Source organism: Pelophylax lessonae, assembly GCF_965119305.1.
Source record: "Pelophylax lessonae genome assembly, chromosome: 2".
Classification (NCBI taxonomy): domain Eukaryota; kingdom Metazoa; phylum Chordata; class Amphibia; order Anura; family Ranidae; genus Pelophylax; species Pelophylax lessonae.
In genome coordinates, this window is record NC_138769.1 from 169513531 (window position 1) to 169539491 (window position 25961).

At 38.8% G+C, this 25961-nt stretch overlaps 1 protein-coding gene across 1 annotated transcript in view; it reads right to left on the reverse strand.

The window, feature by feature from the left end:
- Positions 1-25961, reverse strand: part of PHEX (phosphate regulating endopeptidase X-linked) — a 309157-nt gene that overhangs the window by 202218 nt on the left and 80978 nt on the right. Inside the window, exon 3 of the mRNA XM_082245817.1 lies at positions 10793-10954. Coding sequence (XP_082101943.1) covers positions 10793-10954 — 162 coding nt within the window. The remainder of the gene's footprint in view (positions 1-10792; positions 10955-25961) is intronic.

Here is a 25961-nt window from a genome sequence, read left to right on the forward strand (position 1 = left end):
AAACTATTCATTTTGTCTTTATACGTTAAATGTCTACCTCTTGTTCCAAAACTCTTTTAGCCATTGCTTCAGGGAATGTTAAAATGGGGGTGATAGTTTATGAGTTTGGCTATAAATAAGGGGGTAATTATTTTGTGGATGTGCTTAAAAGTGGGAGTGGTCTAGAGGATGTCCCTGAATTTTATTTACCAAATCTGGTAACCCATTTATATATAGCCCCATTTATATATAGCACATTTGTTGATATTCTTTATTTGTTGTAAAAAATTGTTATTTATTTCATTTATCATAAAGATCTAGGAACATCTGATGTGATAAACTGCCCCTTTAGGTCCAGGACATAGTCGTGGAGGGGTTTACTTGTTGCCCAGATGCTGGTGAAGTAGGCAGGGGGTTAATCACTGACCACAATGTTTTATAAGCTTACCTTGTGAGTACGTTTTTTTATAATCTTATTAAAACATTGTTCTGCTGCACTTAGAAGGCGCTGTGTTTTCTCTCCTTCTCTCGCAATGTTTTCCCCACCTGGGGTATAATTAGTTTTCTAAGATTTGTGGTGGTATGAGTGTGTTGGAGATTAGGATGCGCTCAGGCATGTTCAGTTCCTAGTCCAAACTTACCTGAGCTCCTCTGTCAAGAAGCTGCCACTGTACAAAGCCGATCAGAAATGGCCAAGGCTTGTTCTAAGAGCATATGAAGTAAAAAGAGAACCCAAAGATAGGCTCCTAAGCAAATGGCTGTGCTATAAATGGTGAAAATTAAAATAAATTGTGGTAAGGAAGCTGCTCATTGTAAAGTGTGATAAACACCTGCATGAATAAGTAAAAATTAAATAACCCTGCTCCTTATTATATATCAATTCAAACAATAGGACATCACCGCAGTGATACATTGCAATAAACAAACAAAATCCAAATTATAAGAATTAGTGTGAAATAAAGTCCATAAATAATCCACAATTAATCCCAATGTGACTAAAGTCCATTGTGAATAAAGAAAAGTGTTCTCTCATCCGGCATGCAGATACACTACACACTCACCAGACTCTATTGACCCCAACAGGGAGTCAAAAATGCCTGTAAGAGATATTCCCAAAGGATCACAGGTTGGTCATCATAAAATGAATGAAGTTCTACGTGGGGCTGAGCGGCAGGCAATTCCTTGGCTGCTTATGATTGGCTCTGCACAGTGACAGCATCCTGGAGGGATAGCTCAGGTAAGCTTGAACTAGGATCTAAACACCTCTGATATCATCCTTGTTAGAGAAAGACTGCATGTAGACTGTGCTGGAACAGCCTGCAGGTCTAAGCAGATCTAACTGATCTCACTGCTGACCAGGAGGCTAAATCTTTTCTTGTGTATTGGGTTGGGCTGTGACAATCCTTCCTGAAAGGGAAAGTGTTTTTGTCTTCAGTTTGATGCAATGGTGACAAATAAAAATGGGCTTGAATTCTTTCAATGCACTTTGGTGTTTGGACTACCTCCCTGCAAGGTATACAGTGGGTACGGAAAGTATTCAGACCCCCTAAAATGTTTCACTATTTGTTATATTGCAGCCATTTGCTAAAATCATTTAGGTTCATTCTTCTTCCTCATGAATGTACACACAGCTCCCCATATTGACGGAAAAACACAGAATTGTTGACATTGTTGTAGATTCATTAAAAAAGAAAAACTGAAATATCACATGGTCCTAAGTATTCAGACCCTTTGCTGTGACACTCATATATTTAACTCAGGTGCTTTCCATTTCTTCTGATCATCCTTGAGATGGTTCTACACCTTCATTTGAGTCCAGCTGTGTTTGATTATACTGATTGGACTTGATTAGGAAAGCCACACACCTGTCTATATAAGACCTTCCAGATCACAATGCATGTCAGAGCAAATGAGAATCATGAGGTCAAAGGAACTGCCTGAAGAGCTCAGAGACAGAATTGTGGCAAGGCACAGATCTGGCCAAGGTTACAAAAAGATTTCTGCTGCACTTAAGGTTCCTAAGAGCACAGTGGCCTCCATAATCCTCAAATGGAAGACGTTTGGGACGACCAGAACCCTTCCTAGAGCTGGCCGTCCGGCCAAACTGAGCTATCGGGGGAGAAGAGCCTTGGTGAGAGAGGTAAAGAAGAACCCAAAGATCACTGTGGCTGAGCTCCAGAGATGCAGTCAGGAGATGGGAGAAAGTTGTAGAAAGTCAACCATCACTGCTGCCCTCCACCAGTCGGGGCTTTATGGCAGAGTGGCCCGACAGAAGCCTCTCCTCAGTGTAAGACACATGAAACCCCGCATGGAGTTTGCTAAAAAACACCTGAAGGACTCCGAGATGGTGAGAAATAAGATTCTCTGGTCCGATGAGACCAAAATAGAACTTTTTGGCCTTAATTCTAAGCGGTATGTGTGGAGAAAACCAGGCACTGCTCATCACCTGTCCAATACAGTCCCAACAGTGAAGCATGGTGGTGGCAGCATCATGCTGTGGGGGTGTTTTTCAGCTGCAGGGACAGGACGACTGGTTGCAATTGAAGGAAAGATGAATGCGGCCAAGTACAAGGATATCCTGGACAAAAACCTTCTCCAGAGTGCTCTGGACCTCAGACTGGGCCGAAGGTTTACCTTCCAACAAGACAATGACCCTAAGCACACAGCTAAAATAACGAAGGAGTGGCTTCACAACAACTCCGTGACTGTTCTTGAATGGCCCAGCCAGAGCCCTGACTTAAACCCAATTGAGCATCTCTGGAGAGACCTAAAAATGGCTGTCCACCAACGTTTACCATCCAACCTGACAGAACTGGAGAGGATCTGCAAGGAGGAATGGCAGAGGATCCCCAAATCCAGGTGTGAAAGACTTGTTGCATATTTCCCAAAAAGATTCCTGGCTGTATTAGATCAAAAGGGGGCTTCTACTAAATACTGAGCAAAGGGTCTGAATACTTAGGACCATGTGATATTTCAGTTTTTCTTTTTTAATAAATCTGCAACGTCAACAATTCTGTGTTTTTCTGTCAGTATGGGGTGCTATGTGTACATTCATGAGGAAGAAGAATGAACCTAAATGATTTTAGCAAATGGCTGCAATATAACAGTCTGAATACTTTCCGTACCCACTGTATAGTTGTAGCTGACCCCTGCACAGAACACATGGGTTTTTGAAATTTGCAAATATAGCTGATACATATTTCCCTGCTTAATGACCACCCACCGCATTTTTACTGCGGCAGGTCGGATCTGTACAATGAAACGACGTAACTGTACGTCGCTTCGCGGGACTGCGTTCGCCACAGGGGAAGCCGATCAGCAGGTTGTAAACACTGCAGACCGCTGTTCTCTCAGTTATGAACACAGGGATCCTGTGTTCCTCCTATTTAGGAACACAGGTCTCTGTATTCATGCAGAAAGTCCATTCCCCCTAAAGTTACAAAGCACACGATAGGGACACATTTAACCCTTTGATTGCCCCTGATGTTAACCCCTTCCCTGCCAGTGTCATTATTACAGTAACAGTGCATATTTTTTAGCACTGATTACTGAAGTAATGTCACTGGTTCCCCCAAAAGTGTCAAAAATGTCAGGGGTCTGATCTGTCTGCGGCAATGTCGCAGTCCTGCTAAAAATCGCTGACCGTCGCCATTACTAGTAAAAAAATTAATTAAATAAAAATTACATAAATCTTTCCCCTAGTTTGTAGACGTGATAACTTTTGCACAATCCAATCAATATACACGTATTGGGATTTTTTTTTCTTACCAAAAATATGTGACAGAATACAAATTGGCCTAAAATTATGAAAAAATTTGATTTTGATTTTTTTTATTATTATTGGGAATGTTATATAGCAGAAAGTAAAAAATATTGTTTTTTTTTTTTTTTTTCAGAATTGTCACTCATTTTTTGTTTATAGTGCAAAAAATAAAAAATCACAAAGGTGATCAAAGGCGCAATTGTCAGTTAAAAAAACGCATTGCCGTATTGCAAAAAAATAGCCTGGTCTTTAAGGGGGTAAATCCTTCCGGCCCAGAAGTGGTTAACTTTTTAATGTATAAAATGTAATATAGTATGTGCTTATGTAAACCTGACACTATCTCTCCAGTTTTTTACCTGTGATAATCATGAAGTTTATGGATGAACAAACAAACAATAAACAGTACATGTGGTGGCTTGATTAAGGATTGGTCCATTTTTCTCCACAGAATTGAAAGAAAGCCTGCATGACACGATAATGAATCACTCTAATTGGCAGGAGATGCAGGCAGGCCTGGATGTGTAATAGTCACAAGGGGATAGGCAGAACTCTTACTTTTCATTGCAGCTAATTAAAGATTAGAATAGGGGAAATAATAAAGTGCTGCGCTGTAAGGCTAGTGCAATATATAAGAAGGATGAAACATAAAAACCTTCAAATCACAATAGTGAATCAATAAATAATCAATGATGTGAATAACGGAAGATGAATAAATAAAAAGTGCATAAACAGTGAAAAGGGGTGACAGTTATTAAAACATTGATTAAAACATGAATAATGTCCTTCACCATGTGACAAATAAACTGTGAATTATAAATACAAATAAATGTTTAGGTGATGAAACGTTGGATCTTTTGTGTCACCATAAAATGTGTGGATTTTCAGTGCAAGTGGCACCTACTGTATAAGTTCACAGGTCGCTCACCTTACTGCTGTAAGGTAACAGCATAGGAAACCCTTTCTTTACTGATCCTTTGTTTTCAGTGCTTTCTAAAACAACGCTTGTAACGTCTGGATTCCTTTCTTATAAGATGTTTCTTATTAGATGTTGGAGTCACTCCATATAGGTGTGGGTGAAAGAGTAAAAAAACTCCATAGCGTGATACCATATTGCAAAAGTTTAATAAAAAACAATAGTAGGTACTCACTTTTTAAAAATATGACAAAATGTATCACATCTACGAGCGCCAAGCTCGTCTGTGCATCTCTTCCGGTAGACCGAGACGTCTGTGCATCTCTTCTGGTAGACCAAGCTGTCTGTACATCTCTTCCAGTAGACCGAGCTGTCTGTGCATCTCTTCCGGTAGACCGAGCCGTCTGTGCATCTCTTCCGGTAGACCGAGCCGTCTGTGCATCTCTTCCGGTAGACCGAGCTGTCTGTGCATCTCTTCCGGTAGACCGAGCTGTCTGTGCATCTCTTCCGGTAGACCGAGCCGTCTTTGCATCTCTTCCGGTAGACCGAGCCGTCTGTGCATCTCTTCTGGTAGACCGAGCCCTAGGTATACCGTAGGGGAGATGCACAGACGAGCTCGGCGCTCGTGGATGTGATACATTTGTCATATTTTTAAAAAGCGAGTACCTACTATTGTTTTTTTATTAAACCTTTGCAATACGGTATCACTCTACTGAGTTTTTTTACTCTTTTACCCACACCTATATGGAGGGACTCCAACATCTAATAAGAAACATCTAATTAGATGTTGGAGTAAGGGAAAAAAATGTTAAATGGCTAGCCTTAGGCTGATCATACATGGGTCAAATTTCAAAATACTTTCTTTCGAAAAACTTTATCTAAGAATTTTCGTTTGAATTTAACACCATTAGTGGGCCACAGCAATGGCCGATTTTTGTGTGGTCATCGAATTTGAGTGATCGGACATGTTGGAAATTTTCTTTAAAACTAACGATTTTCTAATCAATGATGGGAAAATCGTACAAGAAATATATTCAAAAAAGAAATGCGCATGAGTGCAAGAAAAGAAAATTCCCAGAAAGAAAAGAAGATTCCCAGCCACAAAAATTCTTTTCTGTAGCAATATGAAGTGAAATTGAAGGCTTGGTTGGTCAAATTTTGAAATCAATGGTGGCATCATCGAATCACCAAACTTTCAAAATTTCTGATTTTCAAAAGAAAATTCTTTCAAAATTTGACCGATGTATGGCCAGCCTTAATGGAATTTTAAGTCTATGTAATCCCTAACAATGGTAACAATGGACTTCTTTTATTTGGCCCCTTTTGGTGTGTTAAAAATACAATTGACTAGCCAGTTATAGTGGTGCGATGGCTATTGATGCAAACAAGGCTAGGTTACTAAATTGCCACCGTCTAGAATAGGAACCACCTTATCTACTCTGACTGTTATGCATTTGTTACCTGAGGCCCCGCCATGAACAATGTCATTTTTAATGTCTGTTAACACCCTACATTGCCTCGCTTAATGTTGCTCTAGCTAATGCTGTATGATTGTCATTGTCTGTATTCTGTTGTTTTCTTTTCAATAAACTTTGATTGTGAAAAAAAATAAAAAATAAAATTGAAAGCACCTTGTTTTATCTGTTAGATCCTGCAAGAAATCCAGTGAGCTGATATCATCCTGTGCACTGTGCAGTGTTATCTCAAGCAGTCTTTTTAGCCCTGCACAAATTACCTATGTGAACTGCAGAACAACTCCCCATCTATTAGAGAATGATAAGGGGGCACCTGCAGTCCTAACACACTATGGGGTGGATTTACTTCAACTGGAAAGTGCAAAATATGGTGTTTTGCCCCATACACACGTGCAGATTATCTGCAGACTTTTGTCTGCAGACTTACCTTTTCTATGTAGTGCAAGGGCCTGCCAGATTGCATACAAATTGAAAGTGTTTTCGGTTTGACCTCATATTATATGGTTTTGGTAAGTCTGCAGACAAAAGTCTGCAGATAATCTGCACGTGTGTATGGGGCATAATTCTGCATTGAAAGAAAAAAAAATCAGATTCCCATTTTTTTTGTTGTCAAAGCTTAATTCAACAAGCTGAAGTTAGAAGCTTATTGGCTACCATGCACAGCTGTACTAAATTGTTGCACTCTCCAATTTTTGTAAACCAACCACTTTCTGTTCTAGGGTTACAATGCTGGTCCCACTGACACCATACAATGAGTAAGGGTTGTCACTCCAAAACAGGAAGTGCCTTAGTGGGTAGGACCATCAGGAGAAAAGAGAAAAAAAATGCCTGAAAAAAAAAGAAAACAAATGCAGCCACCACATCTGGTAATATGCAATAAAGAATACCGTCCCTAATCTATTTCTTACTCTCTGATTAGTATATATTTGGTGTAATATTTTGTTGAGTTCAGCAACCTTAACACATTTATCAACAGATTACACCATCCCTTGGGTCTCCCAAGAAAACTTGTACTGAATGTTCTTGGATAAGCAAAAGGACAAAACCTCATTCTCTTGGCTACGAATAGAATTTTTACTTCACTGTTTACCTTTGGGATCAAAATATAAAACTGTATATACTGCATTAGGAAATAGAAAATGGTCAGAGGACTGATTAAGCCAAAGCTGGGAAGACAAACTGACAGGTCAGCAACATATGGGTGGCGGTGAAAATATTAAATCCGTCTTTTTTAGTACATATCTTTTGGTTTTTACGTATGCAGCAGTAATGTAACAGTTTGAAAATGACTATGTAATTAAATATTTACAGAAGGGAATAAAACACAGGCATATAAAAGTTGTAAAAAGCTAAATATATACATATATGGGGGGTATTTTACCTACCAAAGGATTTTTATTCCATCTCTCAAATTTTGAGATATCCACAGGTCTGTCACACAGCACAGTTCCACCTGGCAGGAGACTTGATTTGTCTGCGCTGCAGTGAAAGTGGAAGTAAACCCATCGGTTTAAAGGTTTAAAAAAACTGTTACATTTCCGGCACGTGCCACATTGGTTGTGCTCTCAACCAAACTGTCAAACCATCCAATGGCCAAGTGTCATAGCTGATCACATGTGCAGCATCTTGCCAGTTAAAGATTATTTAGTGGCCAAGATTGCAGCTTCCTTGGTTGAAAACGATAGGAGGGTTTAATACAGCTTTAACCACTTGCCGACCGCTGCAAGTACATATACTGCGGCGGTCAGCCCGGGCCAGGCAAAGTGACGTATGGGTACGTCACTAGCCTGTGAGCCAATAGCGGGCCGCCCTGTCTCGTTCCTAACAAGTCCGCGCGTGTGACCGGCAGACCCGATGTCCGGCGGTCACTCGCGATCGTCCGCCGCGAAGGGAGAAAGGCAGGCGGCTAATGTAAACAAAGCCGTCTGTCATTCTTCCCTGTGTAACAGCAGAGATCTAATGGTCCTGCTATGTAGGACCGTTGATCTCTGCTGTTACATGTAAAGCCACATCCCTGCACAGTTAGAAACACGCCCCTAGGGACACACTTAACCCCTCCTTCCCCAATAAAGTTAACCCCTTCCCTGCCAGTGTCATTTTTACAGTAACAGTGCATATGTATAGCACTGATTACTGTAGTAATGTCACTGGTACCCCCAAAAGTGTCAAAAATGTCAGTCAAGGGTCCGATCTGTCCGCCACCATCTTGCAGTCCCGCAAAAAAAATCGCAGATCGCTGCCATTACTCGTTAAAAAAAAAACAACAAACATGACAAAAAACTTTCCCTTAGTTAGTAAACACAATAACTTTTGCGCAAACCAATCAAAATACGCTTTTTGCAATTTTTTTTACCAAACATATGTAGCAGAAAACAAATTGGCCAAAAATGTTAAAAAATTTAGATTTTTAAATTTTTTTGGGGGGAATTTGTGAAAAATTGTGAAAAATATTGTTATTTTTGCAAAATCGTCGCTCTTTTTTTGTTTATAGCGCATGATCAAAAAATTGCACAGGTGATCAAATACCACCAAAAGAAAGCTCTATTTGTGGGAAAAAAAAGGACATCAAATTTGTTTAGGTACAGCATCGCACAACCACGCAATTGTCCGTTAAAGTCATGCAGTGCCGAATCGCAAAATAGGGCCTGGTCAGGAAGGGGGTAAAATCTTCCGGGGCTTAAGTGGTTAAGTAACCCGTACAGCCCTCATCCTTTGGCTGGAAAGTGAAAGGATGACAACATTGTTGTGCGCAGCCTATTGCATTAGAGTGTGCACCCCAAAGCTCAAACACACATGCGTGTGTGTGTATATACAGTATATGGCCCTGGCACATTGATCTCCCTGCTGGCCCAGTGAAAGAGAAGTGCGTAAGCCAGTAAAAGGAGATCTTTCCCATTTCTCTGCTGCTACACAGAGCAATAATGCTAATGTGCACTAGGTGATTTGGGTACTCCCAGGCACACCTGGCACACTCTATGTGCACGCCTATGGATGGTAAGTACACTGATGAGTACCTCTCTCTCATTTCATTCTCTCCTCCTATCAGTATGATCCTTGTTATTCAGCACTATGTGCTGGGCACCATCTGGAGCCCCCTATCCAAATTTTCACTTTTACACTCCCCTTTTATAGATATTGGATAATTACACACCTAATTACCCTTATCATTATTACTGTTTTGTCAGGATGGGTTCCAATCTTTGTTGATCCTTGTAGGTGTACAGCGTGGTGGAACCTTTGAGCATACTCTTGCTCTCCCAAATTTCCAGCACTGTCTGGTTTTTAGACACACAGCCTTTATTTCCGGGGGCCATACCATTTATATGCTTTACAGTGAGGCATTCATCTTGGAGCAAAAGTGCAGTTGTCTGACCTAATTGTATCAGTGTGAGTATACAGCATGTTATATGCCATGATGTTTGATATGGATTTTGTTTATTATGATATGGCTTGTGTGATTTACATGTATTGATATACACATTTTGTATTCTTAGACCTAAGTACCCAGTTTTCCCAGTTTTCCCTTGAAGAAGGAATTTAAAGTTCCAAAACATGTTGGATTAGATGCATCAGTGTGACCCTAGTTTGGGGTTGGATGTTTACATCCCTTGACTCCTATGGCTCCTCTGACTGAACCTATGGTACACATGTACATACACTAATGGTCGATGGCTTTTATTACTGTGTCTTGTATTTTTGACATGTTTTATATGTGAAATAAATATATATTTTTTTTAACACTTACATACCTTTCTTTCTAATAACGGAAAATGTAACCGCGCTATAGGTGATAAGTAAAACAAAGCTGCAACTTCAAGTGTGACCGCACCCTCAAAATTATGTGTAAAACAAGTCGCGCTAAATGAGAAATTAACTAATTAAATGTCCAATAAATGTTCAAGTGAATGTCCAAATAATCCGAAAATCAGGTGAATCAAATAGAGAAAAACGTGACAATCCGGATTCCCTAATTCCCTATTACCTAAGGGGAATCCGGATTATCACGTTTTTCTCTATTTGATTCACCTGATTTTCGGATTATTTGGACATTCACTCGAACATTTAGTGGACATTTAATTAGTTCATTTCTCATTTAGCGCGACTTGTTTTACACATAACTTTCTTTCTGGCTAAAAAGTCCCATTGGGGGTCCCTTTTTTGGTATGATCCTTGTTGGCACATGAGCACTGTATCACAGCTGATAGGCTTCTTGCGCTGATTCTTCCTCTCCCAATCTAAACCCTGCTCCACTAGGACTACAAGAGGACTCCAACTCAGATACTTACACTGCTTGCATTTAAATGTGTTTTAATGAATGCATAGCTGTATGTTCTTTACAAAATTCTCTCTGAAAATTTCATAAAAACATCAAAGATTAGTATCTGTGTTGGCAAGTTTTCTTGCTTTTGACGTTGGTTTCTTACAATCAGACATTCACTATTGATGTGTATCTGGGAGTAAGGTTGCCTAAGTATGTTTTTCCAATTCCTGTGTTTACCATCAGATCAGGAAATAATTGTATGTCTGTTAGGCATTCCCAACACACCCGATTCAGGAGGATTTTCTCTATTGTTTTCACCCCAGACAAGTGACATCTAAGCACTTCTCCGTCATTCCTTCTTGGGCACAAACATGTCATTTATTTACAATGAGCAAACGCACCTTTAATTTTAAGATCAACATTATTCCTTAGCCACGGGTAGATTCCATAATTTGATTGGTCATCAGGAATTGGATTTTTTTCAATCCAACCACCACAGGCATACTGGAAAAAATTGTCACAGGGATCTACAGAAAGGTTCATCTTGCTCCGTATACTAGCAGCTGTAAAAAAAGAAAAAAGTGAAATATTTAATCCAGTACTTAAACATGTTTTAAGTGAATACATGATTGATATATTTATTATACAGTATGTATGTTTCATTTATTAATGTTTACAGTTGTGTTTCCTGCCTAGTAGCTCAGTATTTGGATATCATTATTCTCTCTTTTTTAGTGCAAGTCTAGGAGTCATCTGTGACTAATAATAATTCTATATCTAGAGTATCCTTATATTGGTTTTACAAATATCAGCAGTGGTTCATCTTACTGTAATTGCCTGAAATACAGATGACTACAGTAATAAACTGAAGTTTGGCATCCATAAGTAGACTGGAGTAGACTTGAGTAGGCATAATTTAGGTTATAAGGGCCTATCGAAGGCCCAAAATAACTTGACATTTTATAACATCACTATATACTGTATCACTCTGCACAGTGCATGATTTAATTTTATAATTTCAATATGCAAGAAAATATTATTATTTTTTTTTTTTAAATAATGTATACTGTATATTATACTTATTTTAGTGGACCAGTTAGCAAAAAAAAAAACCATAGGACATTTATCTGCTAAGTTTAAAGGATAAGTTCACCTTCAGAAACATTTAACATGTTCCCGCTCCCGCAGCTGCTCAGCGATCCAAGCCCTTTCTGTGACAACAGTACAGGGAGAAATTTCCCATATCAGCTGTCCCTTTTTTAAAAGAGCGAGGCTATGCGGGGCTCCACCTACATGGCTGTGTCATTCATTCACAGAGTTCTGTGAATGAATGAACCGCAAGTACCGACATCATTTGCGGCTGTCGGCTTGTAGTTCTCAATTAACTACCATGGCGCTGTTGAGGGCTGTGGTAGTTCATTAATTCTTCCCGTCAGTGTAAAACTGCCTGCCTATACGATATACGGGCAGAAAGCTTACACTGACAATCTACAGGAGACCTGCACGGCAATGTTTTCCAGGATCCTAAAAAAAAAAAAGGTGAACTTATCCTTTATTGGCAAATCCAACAGAGGATATTTTTCAAATACATGTATGTAAAAGTGAAACCGTAAAAAAAAAAAAATACTGAATTAAATTAGGATTAGGGTTTAGGGAAGTACTATCAGCCAAACTCAGAACACCTATGGTTCCTACGATCTATTATCCTATTGCTCCTGGAATTTCACAGGAGGGTACTCCTAGTGGGAGGAGACTTTAACTTCACCTTCAACCCTTTATTAGACTTATTAAGGGGTTCCCCCATCCTTCTTCTACCATAAAAAACTGAAATCAAAGCTTCAGCTTTTAAATCTAGTCAACCTCTGGTGCTTGCAGCACCCTCACAATAGAGACTACAAACTCTGCCCCCCCCCCATTCACAAAACATAGTCCAGATTGGACAAGGCTCCCCAAATCATCACTGGCTGTGGAAACTTCACACTGGACCTCATGCAACTTGGATTCTGTGCCTCTCCATTCTTCCTTCAGACTCTGGGACCTTGATTTTATAAGGAAGTTCTAAATTTTCCACAGTCAATGATGATTTGGGGAGCCATGTAATCTGCTGGTGTTGGTCCACTGTGTGTTTAACAAGTCCAAAGTTAGCACAGCCCTCTACCAGGACATTATAGAGCACTTCATGCCTCTGCTGAGCAGCTTTATGCAGATTCTGATTTCATTTTCCACCAGAACTTGGCACCTGCCCACACTGCCCAAAGTACCAATACCTGGTTTAATGATCATGGTATCACTCTGCTTGATTGGCCAGCAAACTCACCTGACCTAAACCCCATAGAGAATCTGTGGGATATTGTTAACCACTTTACCACTGGAGGATTTTGCTGTCTTACGTCTGGGCCACTTTTTGCGATTCGGCACTGTGAGACTTTAACTGACAATTGCATGGTCGTGCGACGCCGTATCCAAACGAAATTTACGTTCTTTTTTTCCCCACAAACAGAGCTTTCGTTTGGTTGTATTTGATCACCTGTGTGATTTTTACTTTTTGCGCTATAAACAAAAAATAGTGTTTATTTTGAAAAAATAACAATATTTTAACATATTTTTATATGAAATTCTCCCCCAAAAAAATGTAAAAATCAAATTTTTTAAAAATTTTTGGCCAATTTGTTTTCTGCTACCTATGTTTGGTAAAAAAAATCACAATAAGCGTATTTTGATTGGTTTGCACAAAAGTTATTGCGTTTACTAACAAAGGGAAAGATTTCTGTAATTTTTGGTGTTTTTTTTAACGCGTAATGGCGGCGATCTGCGATTTTTTTTACGGGACTGCGACATTGCAGCGGACAGATCGGACCCTTGACTGACATTTTTGACACTTTTGGGGGTACCAGTGACATTACTGCAGTAATCAGTGATATATATATGCACTGTTCCTGTAAAAATGACACTGGCAGGGAAGGGGTTAATTTTATTGGAGAGGGAGGGGTTAATATATGCCTGGTGCTTACTAACGTGTGGGGGGGGGAGGTGACTGAGTGACATAAGGACAGATCGCATGTTCAGCTATGCTGAACACTGCAATCTGTCACTCCTTGTCACTGAGGAGATCTGCCCGCTCTGTTTACACAAGCGGGCGGATCTCCAAACTAGATTCCCCGACGATCGGAAAAGAGCAGGGGCGATCGCCGCCGCTCCTCCCCTGGCCCGACTCCCGCTGTGACTGAAAACAGCAGGAGCGAGAGAGGGGAATGTCTGGTGACGTAGACCTACGTCGCCAGACGATAACGAGCCACTGTGCCGCAGTAGCAGCACAGTGAGCAGTGGGGAAGTGGTTAAGAGGAAGATGAGAAACACCAGACCCAACAATGTAAACTGAAGGCTGCTATCAAAGCAACCTGGGCTTTCATAAGACCTCAGCAGTGCCACAATCTGATCGCCTCTATGCCATGCCGAATCGATGCAGAAATTCATGCAAAAGGAGCCCTGACCAAGTATTGATATAGTGCATACTACACCATACATAGACATACTATTCAGTAAGCAAACATTTCTGGTCTTATGTAATATTCTAATTTTCTGAGATACTGAATGTTGGGTTTTCACTAGCTGTAAGCCCTTATCATCAAAATCAAAAGAAAGAAATGCTTGAAATATATCACTCTGTGTGTAATGCATCTATATAAAATATATGTGTTTCACTTTTTGAATTGAATTACTGAAATAAATTAACTTTTTGATTATATTCAAATTTTTTGAGATGCACCTGTATATGAATTTTAGTACAGTGCAATAAAAGTAATATCTGCATCTCCTGCAGTTTACAGCAAAGTACATCTACCATAGGATGAGTGGTAACACATGTAAAATGCACAGCTCTGCACCCATATTGCATATAAAATGCATCTGAAATGGATGGCATTCCCCACCAAAACTTAGAAGTCCAGATTTAAAAAAATAAAATAAAAATGAATTAAATAATCCTTAGAAATACAAAAAATAAATAGTCAGTATGAAATATAACACTGGCATGTCTCCTCATTGTCTTCAACACATGTATGCATTGTGACTTATCCTCTTAGGGGACGACACTGTTTGCTTTCCTGCAAACATCTTTGATAAATGTAGAGGATGGGAGTGTATCACAAGGGACTAGAATGGAACAGTTTTGCTTTGTTTTTCCAGGATATAAAATTGATGTTACAGTGAGCTGTAGAGAGAGCAGCAGTGTCATGAGGGTTCTCAATCAATGGAGCTGATCAATATTTCTACACAGGTGGGTCAGAATAGTAATAACAGTCAGTGTGCTCAAGATGCCAGAGACACGATGAAGTCAGCAGCTCACATATATTAGGATTACAGCATTTCCAGACAGTACATTTTACCAAATATTGCAGCCAAGATTGTTGCAGAAATGTCAGGTATTCCAAGGACAACTATTGCACGCAGACAGTATACGTGCATTAGAGATTATTTTCCACAATGTACATAACAAGCATTTCATTTTCTGAAGAATTATCTATAATCACATGTTTTATATACCTCAAGATGTATATAAAACTACTCTGTCAATTTTTAAGTGTTGCCTTTGTCCAAACTGGGGAGGCTCACCCTACATACTGTATTTGTCACCAGCAATAGAAGTCAGAAAAAATTCAACATTTTGAGTTCCTTTCAGAACCACAATGGAGGGGAAATAAGGACAGTTGCTGCAGTGACAATTTAGAGGGGGATTTTCATCACTTTGAAGAGATTTCTTCCCACTTCCTGATGTCTCAAAGACAGGATGTGAAAGAAAATCTCCCTAGTGGGACATAGAGGAAAAATTTGGACAGTGGTTTAACCATTTCATGCTCTATTTATAAAAAAAATGGTCTTTATGTATTTTTAACCATTAAACAGAAGAAAAGATGTCAGCGTCTAATAATCAACAAAAGACAGCAGCTTGAAAACAGTGTGAATATACAAACACCAGTGAAAAATGAATAAAAAATTGCTGCAACCTTTTTTATTCATTTATTTTTAACCATTACTTATGAAAAAAGAGAATTATTATTTCAAAAAACATCTGTAATCAACAACTTGCTGACCGCCCTATAGCAGTTTTACTGCAACAGGGTGGCAGCTCTGCACAGGATCAAGTATATATATATATGTGACCCTGCACTTCTGCTTGCAGGGGGCGCATGCACGCCATTGGCGGGCCATTTCTGCTGTGATTATTCACAACCGCTGATCATCGGTAAAACACACAGAGTAGGATCTATGTAAACAAGCAGATCTCCGTGCTGACATGGGGGAGGGGGGGGGATGATATTTGTGTTTCTGCAAAGCAGGGACTAAAATCCATCTCTTCCCCTAGTAAAACCAGCACATACAGTACTGCACTTACCAGTTTACTGCCTAACGACTATTTACGTCGGCAGTCAGCCCCTCACAGGCAAAGTACTACGTCGCTAGCCTGTGAGGCTCTAGGGAGCGAGCGTGCGCCGCCTGAGGCGCGCTCCCACTCCCGCTCGCTCACGGACCCCCCCCGCGCGCGTGTGAGCGGCGTACCCGATGTCCGCCGCTCACTCGCGATTGTCGGTAACACCGGGAGAAAGGTAGGCGACTAATGTAAACAAAGCCGCCTGTCTTTCTCCCCTGTGTAACAGCAGAGATCATACGGTCCTGCTATGTAGGACCGTAGATCTCTGCTGTTACATGAAAAGCCACATCCAATCACAGTTAGAAGCACGCCCCTAGGGACACACTTAACCGCTCCTTCTCCAATAAAGTTAACCCCTTCCCTGCCAGTGTCATTTTTACAGTAACAGTGCATATGTATAGCACTGATTACTGTAGTAATGTCACTGGTACCCCCAAAAGTGTCAAAAATGTCAGTCAAGGGTCCGATCTGTCCGCCGCAATGTCGCAGTCCCGCAAAAAAATCGCAGATCGCCGCCATTACTCATTAAAAAAAACAATAAAAATGACAAAAATCTTTCCCTTAGTTAGTAAACACAATAACTTTTGCGCAAACCAATCAAAATACCCTTTTTGTGATTTTTTTACCAAACATATGTAGCAGAAAACAAATTGGCCTAAAATGTTAAAAACTTTCGATCTTTACATTTTTTGGGGGGGGAATTTCATATAAAAAAATGTGAAAAAAATTGTTATTTTTGCTAAATTTACGCTCTTTTTTTGTTTATAGCGCACAATCAAAAAATTACACAGGTGATCAAATACCACCAAAAGAAAGCTCTGTTTGTGGGGAAAAAAAGGACGTCAATTTCATTTGGGTACAGCATCGCACGACCGCGCAATTGTCCGTTAAAATACGCAGTGCCGATTCGCAAATTAGGCCCTGGTCAGGAAGGGGGTAAAATCTTCCGGGGCTTAAGTGGTTAAACTGGCTAGGTATACAGTTAACCCTTTGATCGCCCAAGATGTTTAGCCCCTTCCCAGCTAGTGTCATTCGTACAGTGACAGTGAATATTTTTAGCACTCATTGCTGTACTAGTGTCACTGGTTCCCGCAGTGTGTAAAAAGTGTCAGTTAGTGTCCAATTGCCCACCGCAATATCGCAGTCCCGCTATAAGTTGCTTATCACCGTCATTACTAGTATAAAATAAATACAAATTACATAAATATATACTATAGTTTGTAGAAGCTATTATATTTGCATAAAACCAATCAACATACGCTTATTGGGATATTTTTTACCAGAAACATGTAGCAGAATACATATTGGTTCACATTTATGAGGACATTTTTTTTGTTGTTGTTTATGGCACAAAAAATAAAAACGCAGTGGTGATCAAATACCACCAAAAGAAAGTTCTATTTGTGGAAAAAAATTACACATTTTATTTGGGTATAGCATTGCATGACCGCGCAATTGTCAGGTAAAGTAACGCAATGCTGTATTGCAAAAAAATGGCCTGGTCATGAAGGGAGGTACATTTTCTGGAGGTCAAGTGGTTACAATAAATAAATATGCTGCACAAATATATAATCTATTTTGTGTTGCTGTGCAACTGGCAGGCTATGGATCAACAGCTTACTACTGTACTTGCAAGAGCAGGAGCAGGAGCAGCAGCAGCCGCAGGAGCCATGCCAGTCCTGTCTGATAGCATTTTTCCCCTCTTTAAGTGATGCCAGTGAAAGACACTGGCTGCTTTTCCTTGCCATGAATTTACTCCCTCCCTTGTTCTACAGGCAGAGTAGAGCTACAGTATATTGTGTAGATTTAAACTGTGTGTGTATTAGTGCCAGTGAAAGTAAGTACTAGCAGAATGTGTAATTGTGTATGGTGCATGGTATAAAGGCGACCTCATTAGGGTATGTTAACAATGCATCATAAATGCTGCTTATGGACACATTGTCATTGCATAGAATGACAGTGACTTCACTTGGAACATTATAATGGCTTGTGGGGGTGCTTACAGCCACTATCACTGAATTTAAAGTATACGAGAAATAAAGTTAAATAGGGTTTTAAGTTCAAAGTACAGCATTGCTAAAATATAATTCCTTTATTGCTATAAATCTAAAAGCAAATTTATGTATGGACATCTCCAATGTGTATAAAAGAAGAGTATAGATCCTGGACTACCAGTAAGATGCTCACTAATGGCACCAAAATGTTGTGAGTGGCCCTTTTGCACTTTTATGTACAAAAAGTTTTATTATTGGAAAAATTCACTTATATAAGCTGTTGCCATATAAAATTGTGAGAGAAGAGCAAAGCATAAAGATGGGACATTTTTGACAACTCCTTATTTCAGTCATTATCCCCCCATTTCCAAAGAACTAATCAGTTGCATCATGATCTAAATACCAACACACAGACACTATTTCACTAAACATACAGGGAGAGACAGAAATATACATAATCGTGGCAGTGGTACACATCATTAGATGTTCTTAATACTCAGAAACATAAAAAAAAACACTAACAGCTATTCAAACAAAAGAAGAGATTGCACATTTAATATTTCACAATGTGGCACTCCACCCTCTACAACTGGAGATAGGGTTTGGTTTCATGGCTCACAAATATCATCTCATACAACTTTCCACAGAATATCAATATCAAAATTTTAAAGACAGTGATGCTATTTCCCCTTTGGAGACCCCACCCCCCCTCCTTTGCCTGGAACCTCTAAATGGGAATTCAATGAAACCCAAAAAGAAAAGCCAAGACTATTTTTATACAAACAGAATTAATCGTGCAAAATGAAATGGTTAATCTATCTTCGGAATGACCATCCAGATATAAAGAGGAGGGAAGGACCTGTCTCCCAAAAATGTAGACAAATTTGAGATATTAAAGGGGTTGTGAAGTTTTTTTGTTTATATTAATACATTCTATACATTAAGATAAAAAGCCTTCTGTGTGCAGCAGTCCCCCTCAGCCCCCCTAATACTTACCTGAGCCCCATCTCTATCCAGTAATGTCCACAAGTGCCTCAGCTGTCCGTGACTCTCTCTCCTGATTGACTAAGACACAGCAGCGGCTCCATTGGCTCCCGCTCCCTGCTGCCAATCCCACTCAGTTAGCCAATCAGAAGAGAAATGGGGTGGAGCCAAATGGCAGCTCCATATCTGAATTGACACATGAAGCTGCAGCTTGGCTCGGGTGCTGCTTGCTGTGGGGGTACTCAACATGAGGGAGGGGCCTGGAGCTCCAGCCAGGGACCCGAGAAGAGGGGGATATGGGCTGCCCTGTGCAAAACCAGTGTACAGAGTAGGTAAGTATAATATGTTTGTTTTTTTTAATAGAAATAAAACAAGACTTTACAATCACTTTAATCTCAAAATACTTCTGAATGTCTAAAAAGAACTCACTCTAGGCCTAACTGAGGTTTGGGGTCAACTGTGTAGGAAAGAATACAGAATTTATTAGCATTGTAACATGAAGGGAATATGTAAGATATTGAAATTGTCTGAGGCTCTTCTATAATAAAACAAGCAAGATTTAAATGTTCCTCTACACCAGGTGTCTTTAAACTATGGTCCTCCAGTTGTTCAGAAACTACAATTCCCATCATGCCTCATCATGTCTGTGAATGTCAGAGTTTTACAATGTCTCATGGGATGTGTAGTTCCGCAACAGCTGGAGGGCCATAGTTTGAGGATCCCTGCTCTACACCTTTCCCCCCAATGTCCATGAATACCAACTTAGACATTGAGAAGAAAAGGGATTGTTACAAAACAGATGGGTTTTAAAGAGACCTTTTCTAAATTATAGATGATACATTCACCAATGGGACAATTACTAAGGCATAATACCTTAAAGTAGTTCTTTTGACAATAGCAACATTTGATGCTCTTCCGAAAGTGCACAATAATATCAGTGATCTCCTGGGGGAGACCTATCATATCTGGAAATAATCTCTTGGCTGGAAAGATCCGTTTTTTATATTATATTTTACAAGAGTATGTAGAGACACTCCCATTCTTTATACAAAACATGCCACATCTTTATGGAACATTACAAGATGTAACACTACCTACTGACACAATACTGGTGTCACTGGAGGTAGAAACATTACTCATCCATTTGTCAAGAACTAGGGGTGTCAGTGGTTTAACAGCTTTTGTACAAATTCAGTACTACCCAGCATAATCATAAGAGATTTTTGGTGTTGTTAAGATCGTTATTGACAATACTATTTCCACTAGGTGCAAGGTGTGGTTATGGGGACTACCTGTGCCCCATGTACCTAGATAGGTGGGAGAGATAGAGCTGTTTGATAATGAGGCTCTGTCTATGTACTTGTGCCATTCTGTCCTGGCACAGGTACAAAGACAACATCTTATTTTTTTGAACTGGTACAATTGCTATTATTCAGGAGCTTGTTGAGTCTCCTAATGATAATACATAAAACTTACTTTAACTTTTATTGAGAAAGAAATATCCACAAGGATCCTAACAGTAATTTCTCCACCCTGTATAGAAAAACCGCCAGCTGAGAACACTCTTCTACAGAGCATGAACATATCAGTTGTACACAATATTCTGGTTGGACATCATTTGAGGGTCCCTACTCCCTAGACATTATGAACAATTTGGATTTCAAAAGAAAAATGGATCTACTTGAAATCTATCCAAAACAAGAAGCTATATTCATCTTATCAAGGCATATGAAAAGGTTGTGCCTCTGGCAGTAATAGACTGATTCCTATCAAGAGAAAACTGGATGTGACATCCATGCAAGGTTGTGTAATTCGATTAGTTACCACCTTTTCCTGAGAAAGCATTGGCATTGACTGCAGAGGGACACATTCATTTCTAAAGTTATTTCACCCGGTACATCTCTGACCTTTAAACAAGCTACATTTTTAAAACATAAAAAAGGTGCAGCTATTTTAAATGGTGCACTATAATGCTATTTTGTAAAACTATATGTACATATAGATGTGGGAACTGTTCTCTGTGCTCACATCTTACCTCTGATCCACTCATTGACCTACCTAATGGATGAGTTTTCATGACCTCATAATTTGTCATTTGCAATGTAGAGGGTGTAAAATATCTTTACATTACATTCTGTTGGTAAAACAAAATGTCAATAAAAGCTGAACTCTGGGGGATAAGCAAATATTATCTATATACAGGAGGCATGTGTATTCTCACTTGAACCTTGGTGTTCTTTTCTGTATTTCTTTCAGATTGTTGAAGTTATCCAGTATGTAACTTTGCCTTTATTCACATTGTTTCTAAAACAAAGAATAATCACTCTGCTCTGTTTCCATGTGCAGGGCGGTGGGTTTTGTACCTCCGTAGTATTATGCAGGCAGCTAAAAACTGGGTTTTTAAAGGCATTTGGTGAACACAAAGTGGATTTATTTTCTTAGTGGCTATTGAGGAATATTTTTAAACAAATATTTTTTTTGCCTGAACTTCAGCTTTAAAATTTGCACATTTGTTGAAGCTGTAACTTTACTGCTCATTGTTTAAAAAAAAAGGATTTTTTTTTTTTCGATACAAATGCACATACATCAAACTATATGATTGAATCGATCAGATTTAAAAATAAGGGTAAGCCTTTTTCTATGATTTATTTGTTGATTTTAACATACCCAACTTTGTTTACTATAACTATACAATCGATGTACGTACAATCAGGGGAAGATCATTATACAGATATCCACTCCCTTCCCTCCCTCTAAATGTATTAAGAATACTCTGAAACATCTGGAGCCTGAGGAAGCACCCATAGTGAAACGCGTAGTTCCAGCAACTTCTTGTATCTTTATGTAGTCCCTGTATGGGCTCTTTCAAATCTAAGTATCCTGTTTTATGTACAATGTATTCATACTAAATTGTAATGAACATGTATGTTTATATGTTTTGATATACTTCCAATAAAAACTTTTTTATCAACTTTTAAATATGGACTGAATTTGGAAAGAGTAAAAAAATTATTGATTTATCTTTTCTTTTTTGGTATATGTGGCACATTTAAATCCCCCTCGGTTCCATATCTGCCCTCCTTCCTGTACAGGGTTGGTAACCCCCCCCCCCCCTTTTCTCTTTGTCCAATTTTTTTTTTTTTCTTGCTTCCCATTTCTTTGGCTATTATACCAATTGCTCTGCATGCCTCAATTATGCTTTTTCTGCTTGTAAACTACCAGCAAATGCCTTTTATTCTTACTGGTACTGTTGCACTGATCTTATATTTATTATGGCTATTCTTGATGTACGTTTCTATGTCTACATATCAATATATGTAAAATGCGTAAAGGCACATTTAACCATATTTTGGATGTTGCATTGGGTATCCTCAAGTCTACATTTGCTCACTATGTGGTTTTCGATTACAAAAGACACTCAAATTGACTTTATGTGCCCTTAATATATATATCAAAATCTACAAGGTGGGAATTTCAATAAAATCTCACTTTAGCATGAAAGTAGATGGAGTTACTGTCTAGAAGTCAATAATCCTGCAAAATTAAACAACCCCATCAACTATGCCTGCTTTTTTTCCTTTACCTAGAATAGATTTCTATATGGAGCTTAGTATTGTGGTAGAGATTTGATTTATTTTAACATATCAATGTTAAATAAGTTATTTTTGTTACAATTTGTATTTTTCTTCTCAAAGGGCTATTATAAAGATGGCCGCCTGTTAAAAGGAACATTTTTGGTGATATATTCATTATATATAGATTCCTTTTGTCTGAAGCCACTGGCACACCACAGGCATGCATACTAGCGCTGTTTCTCCACCATTTCCTGTGTCTCCACCATTTCCTGAGATGCTCAATACAAGCGGAAGGAGACAGGATATTCACACGGTGCTTGCAGGAACGCTGCAGTTTTTTATTTTTGTCTACAATGTTTAAACCATATTCATCTTATAATGGCTAGTTGCTTGGACACACTGCTTTCAAAGTTGGGCGACTCCTAGACCCTACTCTTATATGGCCTCCTTGTGTATGACACAATTTCCTCCACATAAAATAATGTTTCTTCCCCTAAAGACACCGCCTGAAAAGAGGGCTGGTGAAATTCAGTCAGTTTGTACAAACAACAGTTATATTTGGATAGTTCTTTATAGATTGGATGCCATTTTTATGCCCAAGCACATACAGTACATTTAGGGGCCAAATTTTGCCACATGGACTTTTTTCCACAAACTTGGCTAACTTTCCATGTGCTGCTTATTGATTTATTAAGTTAATTGCATTGAAGTGCTTTCCTGTGTCAAATATTAGGCATCTTTCTAACCTTTATGGAACTTTGTAGTGAAAAAGTGTTGTATTGTGAACATTTCTATATGCACTGTATATTATCAGGAGTTCTGCCCTGCTCACCTACTACATTCTAGAAGCACTGAGCACCTATATTTCGATGATCTCCACTTGGTACAGATGATTACAACTTGCACTGCTGCATGTGTACATATTCAAGGCATTCTTGTGAAACATCAAGAAACAAGCACTTATGAGGTGGTCATATCACAAATGTTTGAATTTCAGCTGAATAGTATTTGAGGTATGATAATAATGGGTGCATTTTTATTTATTTTTTTAGTATTTGAGGTATGATAATAACTGGTGCATTTTTTGGCAACAACAATTGTGGACAAGATCATATCTGCACTCATATATTCCTTAGGAAGAAAATTGCCTCGTTGGGCTGATTGTGTTTCAAAGCATCAAAAGGAATCTAAGGGACTCTTCTATAAGATATTAAGGATTATGAATACTACTGTGGGTGTTACACGTTGAAGCACTTTTCTAAACACGAAGCAAGGTGCTCTTATGAGGTGTTCTATGCAATGCATTCTGTCTGCAGTTCGTTTTACATAGAACTTTAACGTTTGTAATATATTACAGTGAGATAGCTTATATAGGTATAAAAGGGAACAAAAAAAAAAACATATATATGCATGGGTCAATCCCTTTTTCTGCACTTTTGCATACAAAAGTGTAAAACGGGGCACATACAGCATTTTGGTTATTTTAGAATGCATCTTATTCTGTGGGGATGATCCACAAGTCTGCATCCCTTTTATCTCTCTTATTGTTTACTATCTAGGAGTACTGAGCAACTGATGTGCAATTCATAGGAGTATATAATTCAATGAATAGTACCATAACCAATGTAAAAAAAGAGTCTCGGTTGTAATATGTGACAAAAATGTTTGAAAAAATCTTCTTTATATATTCAATCCATGCAATCCAGCAAGTATCACTCCTTAAAACCACACTCACTGCTAGTAAAACAAAACCAAAGAAAATTCCCCGCTTAACTTGCCAGCCAGCCTGAAACCAACCAAATTAACCTGTCAACACACACTCCCTGCTAGCTTTGACCTCCAAATTATAGTTAGATCAAAGTGAGCATGAAGTCATCTAAGGCAAGATAAGGCCATCATATCTTGTTCCCCATGAGATCTCTATCCTCAGCATCCCCATAATGTAACAGAGGAACCAAAAAACTAAACAGAACTCACATAGCTTAACATTTTTTTATGCATAAAGCATATTAAAAACAGCCAATGATACACTCACTTGTCACTTGGCATCGCAATATGGTCATTTCTGCTCAATGCGTTTCAACATTCCACCTTCATCAGAAGTGAATTTAGAGGATTACTGAGTAGTGGAGTTGTTTGTATTAAGATCCCTATTATATAGTTTGTCAAAACCAATCACTAAAACTGCATAAATGTTTAACCAAGTTAATTTCATTTGAAAAGTTTTTTTAAATCTGCAATTTTTATAAAAATGATACCTAGTGATACTACAATGAGGATTCTTGTACAGACACTTCCTGTTATAGGGTGACAAAACTATGTCTCCTTATTGAGAGTTTGCTTTGTCATCCCGTCACTTGGTTTACTGATGGAGATGACAAGTGGCTATTTCAACACTCATTACACAGGCATGACCCAAAGTTGCCACAATTAGGAAACTTGCCTTAAGAAATGCCATGCAGCTGTTGTTGGAGAGCATGCATGTAGACAGCTAGTGCTTGCAAAGAGGCTTTAGGAGATCAGCAGTGCCAAGATTAAACAAAGGAAAATGAAAGGTAAGAACAATTAGTATTATATTTATAAAAATTGCAATTGTTTATCATACACAATGCGTTGGGCAAACTATGTATTACTCTGTTAGGATGGGTTCAAACCGTTGTGCTGCAGTTTGGGTGCAGCAAAACTTACGTGCATTTTATATGTGGTTTTAGGTATACTCCATCACAGTGCATCAAAGTCCTGCATGCTGCATTTTTGCTGTGCTTTTAGAAAACACATGGTCTCATTGAAATCAATGGAAAAACACCTAAACCATGTTTAAAATGTAGATACAATCACACTGCACCCAAACAGAAATGGGTATTGGTGTGAGCCCAGACATTTAATGCATGCAGACTTTACTGAAACTGTACACCACCATAAAGACTGGGCCCCAGCGCTAGTCGGATGAAGAATTAGGGCTAAAAACTGCTCACTCAAAAACCTACTTTAAAAGAACTTTGCCTATTGTCCATAGTAAGAGCTACCTCTTTAGGGAATCATACATTTAATTGCTGCCATTTGTTTAGAGTGCACTCTGAAGTGGATATAGCCTACTGTTTAAAGAGGAGTTATTTCAGTACTGATTATCATTGCTGTTACTGTTTTCCAATGCCATTACATTTTGCTGATTTTGTTAAATACCAGGTTTATACTAATGTTTACTAGGTTATAGCAGCACAGAATGAAGTTGTACCTACATGTTGTCTAGTGAACTGTGATTGACCTAATACTTTACTACTCATTTAGGTGCATACTGCTATCTAATGAAACCAGTGACAATATATTGGGCTAATTTACCACTAACCAGTCTGATTTTTATTTTTCAATACTGAACCTTACTTGTGTGCAGGGTATCTATATTTGTGCTCCCAGTAGCACTACAGTATCCAATTGCTTAACTTAATGTGTTGGTTGGGCTGAGGTTGTTCTCAGTGTTGAGGGAGAAGGACAGAGAACTCAATCTACAAAGCAGCTCCTGCAGGGGTAGCAATACATATATACACATAGATCTGAATCGGAAGCATCTAGAAGAAGTAGCATTTAGAAG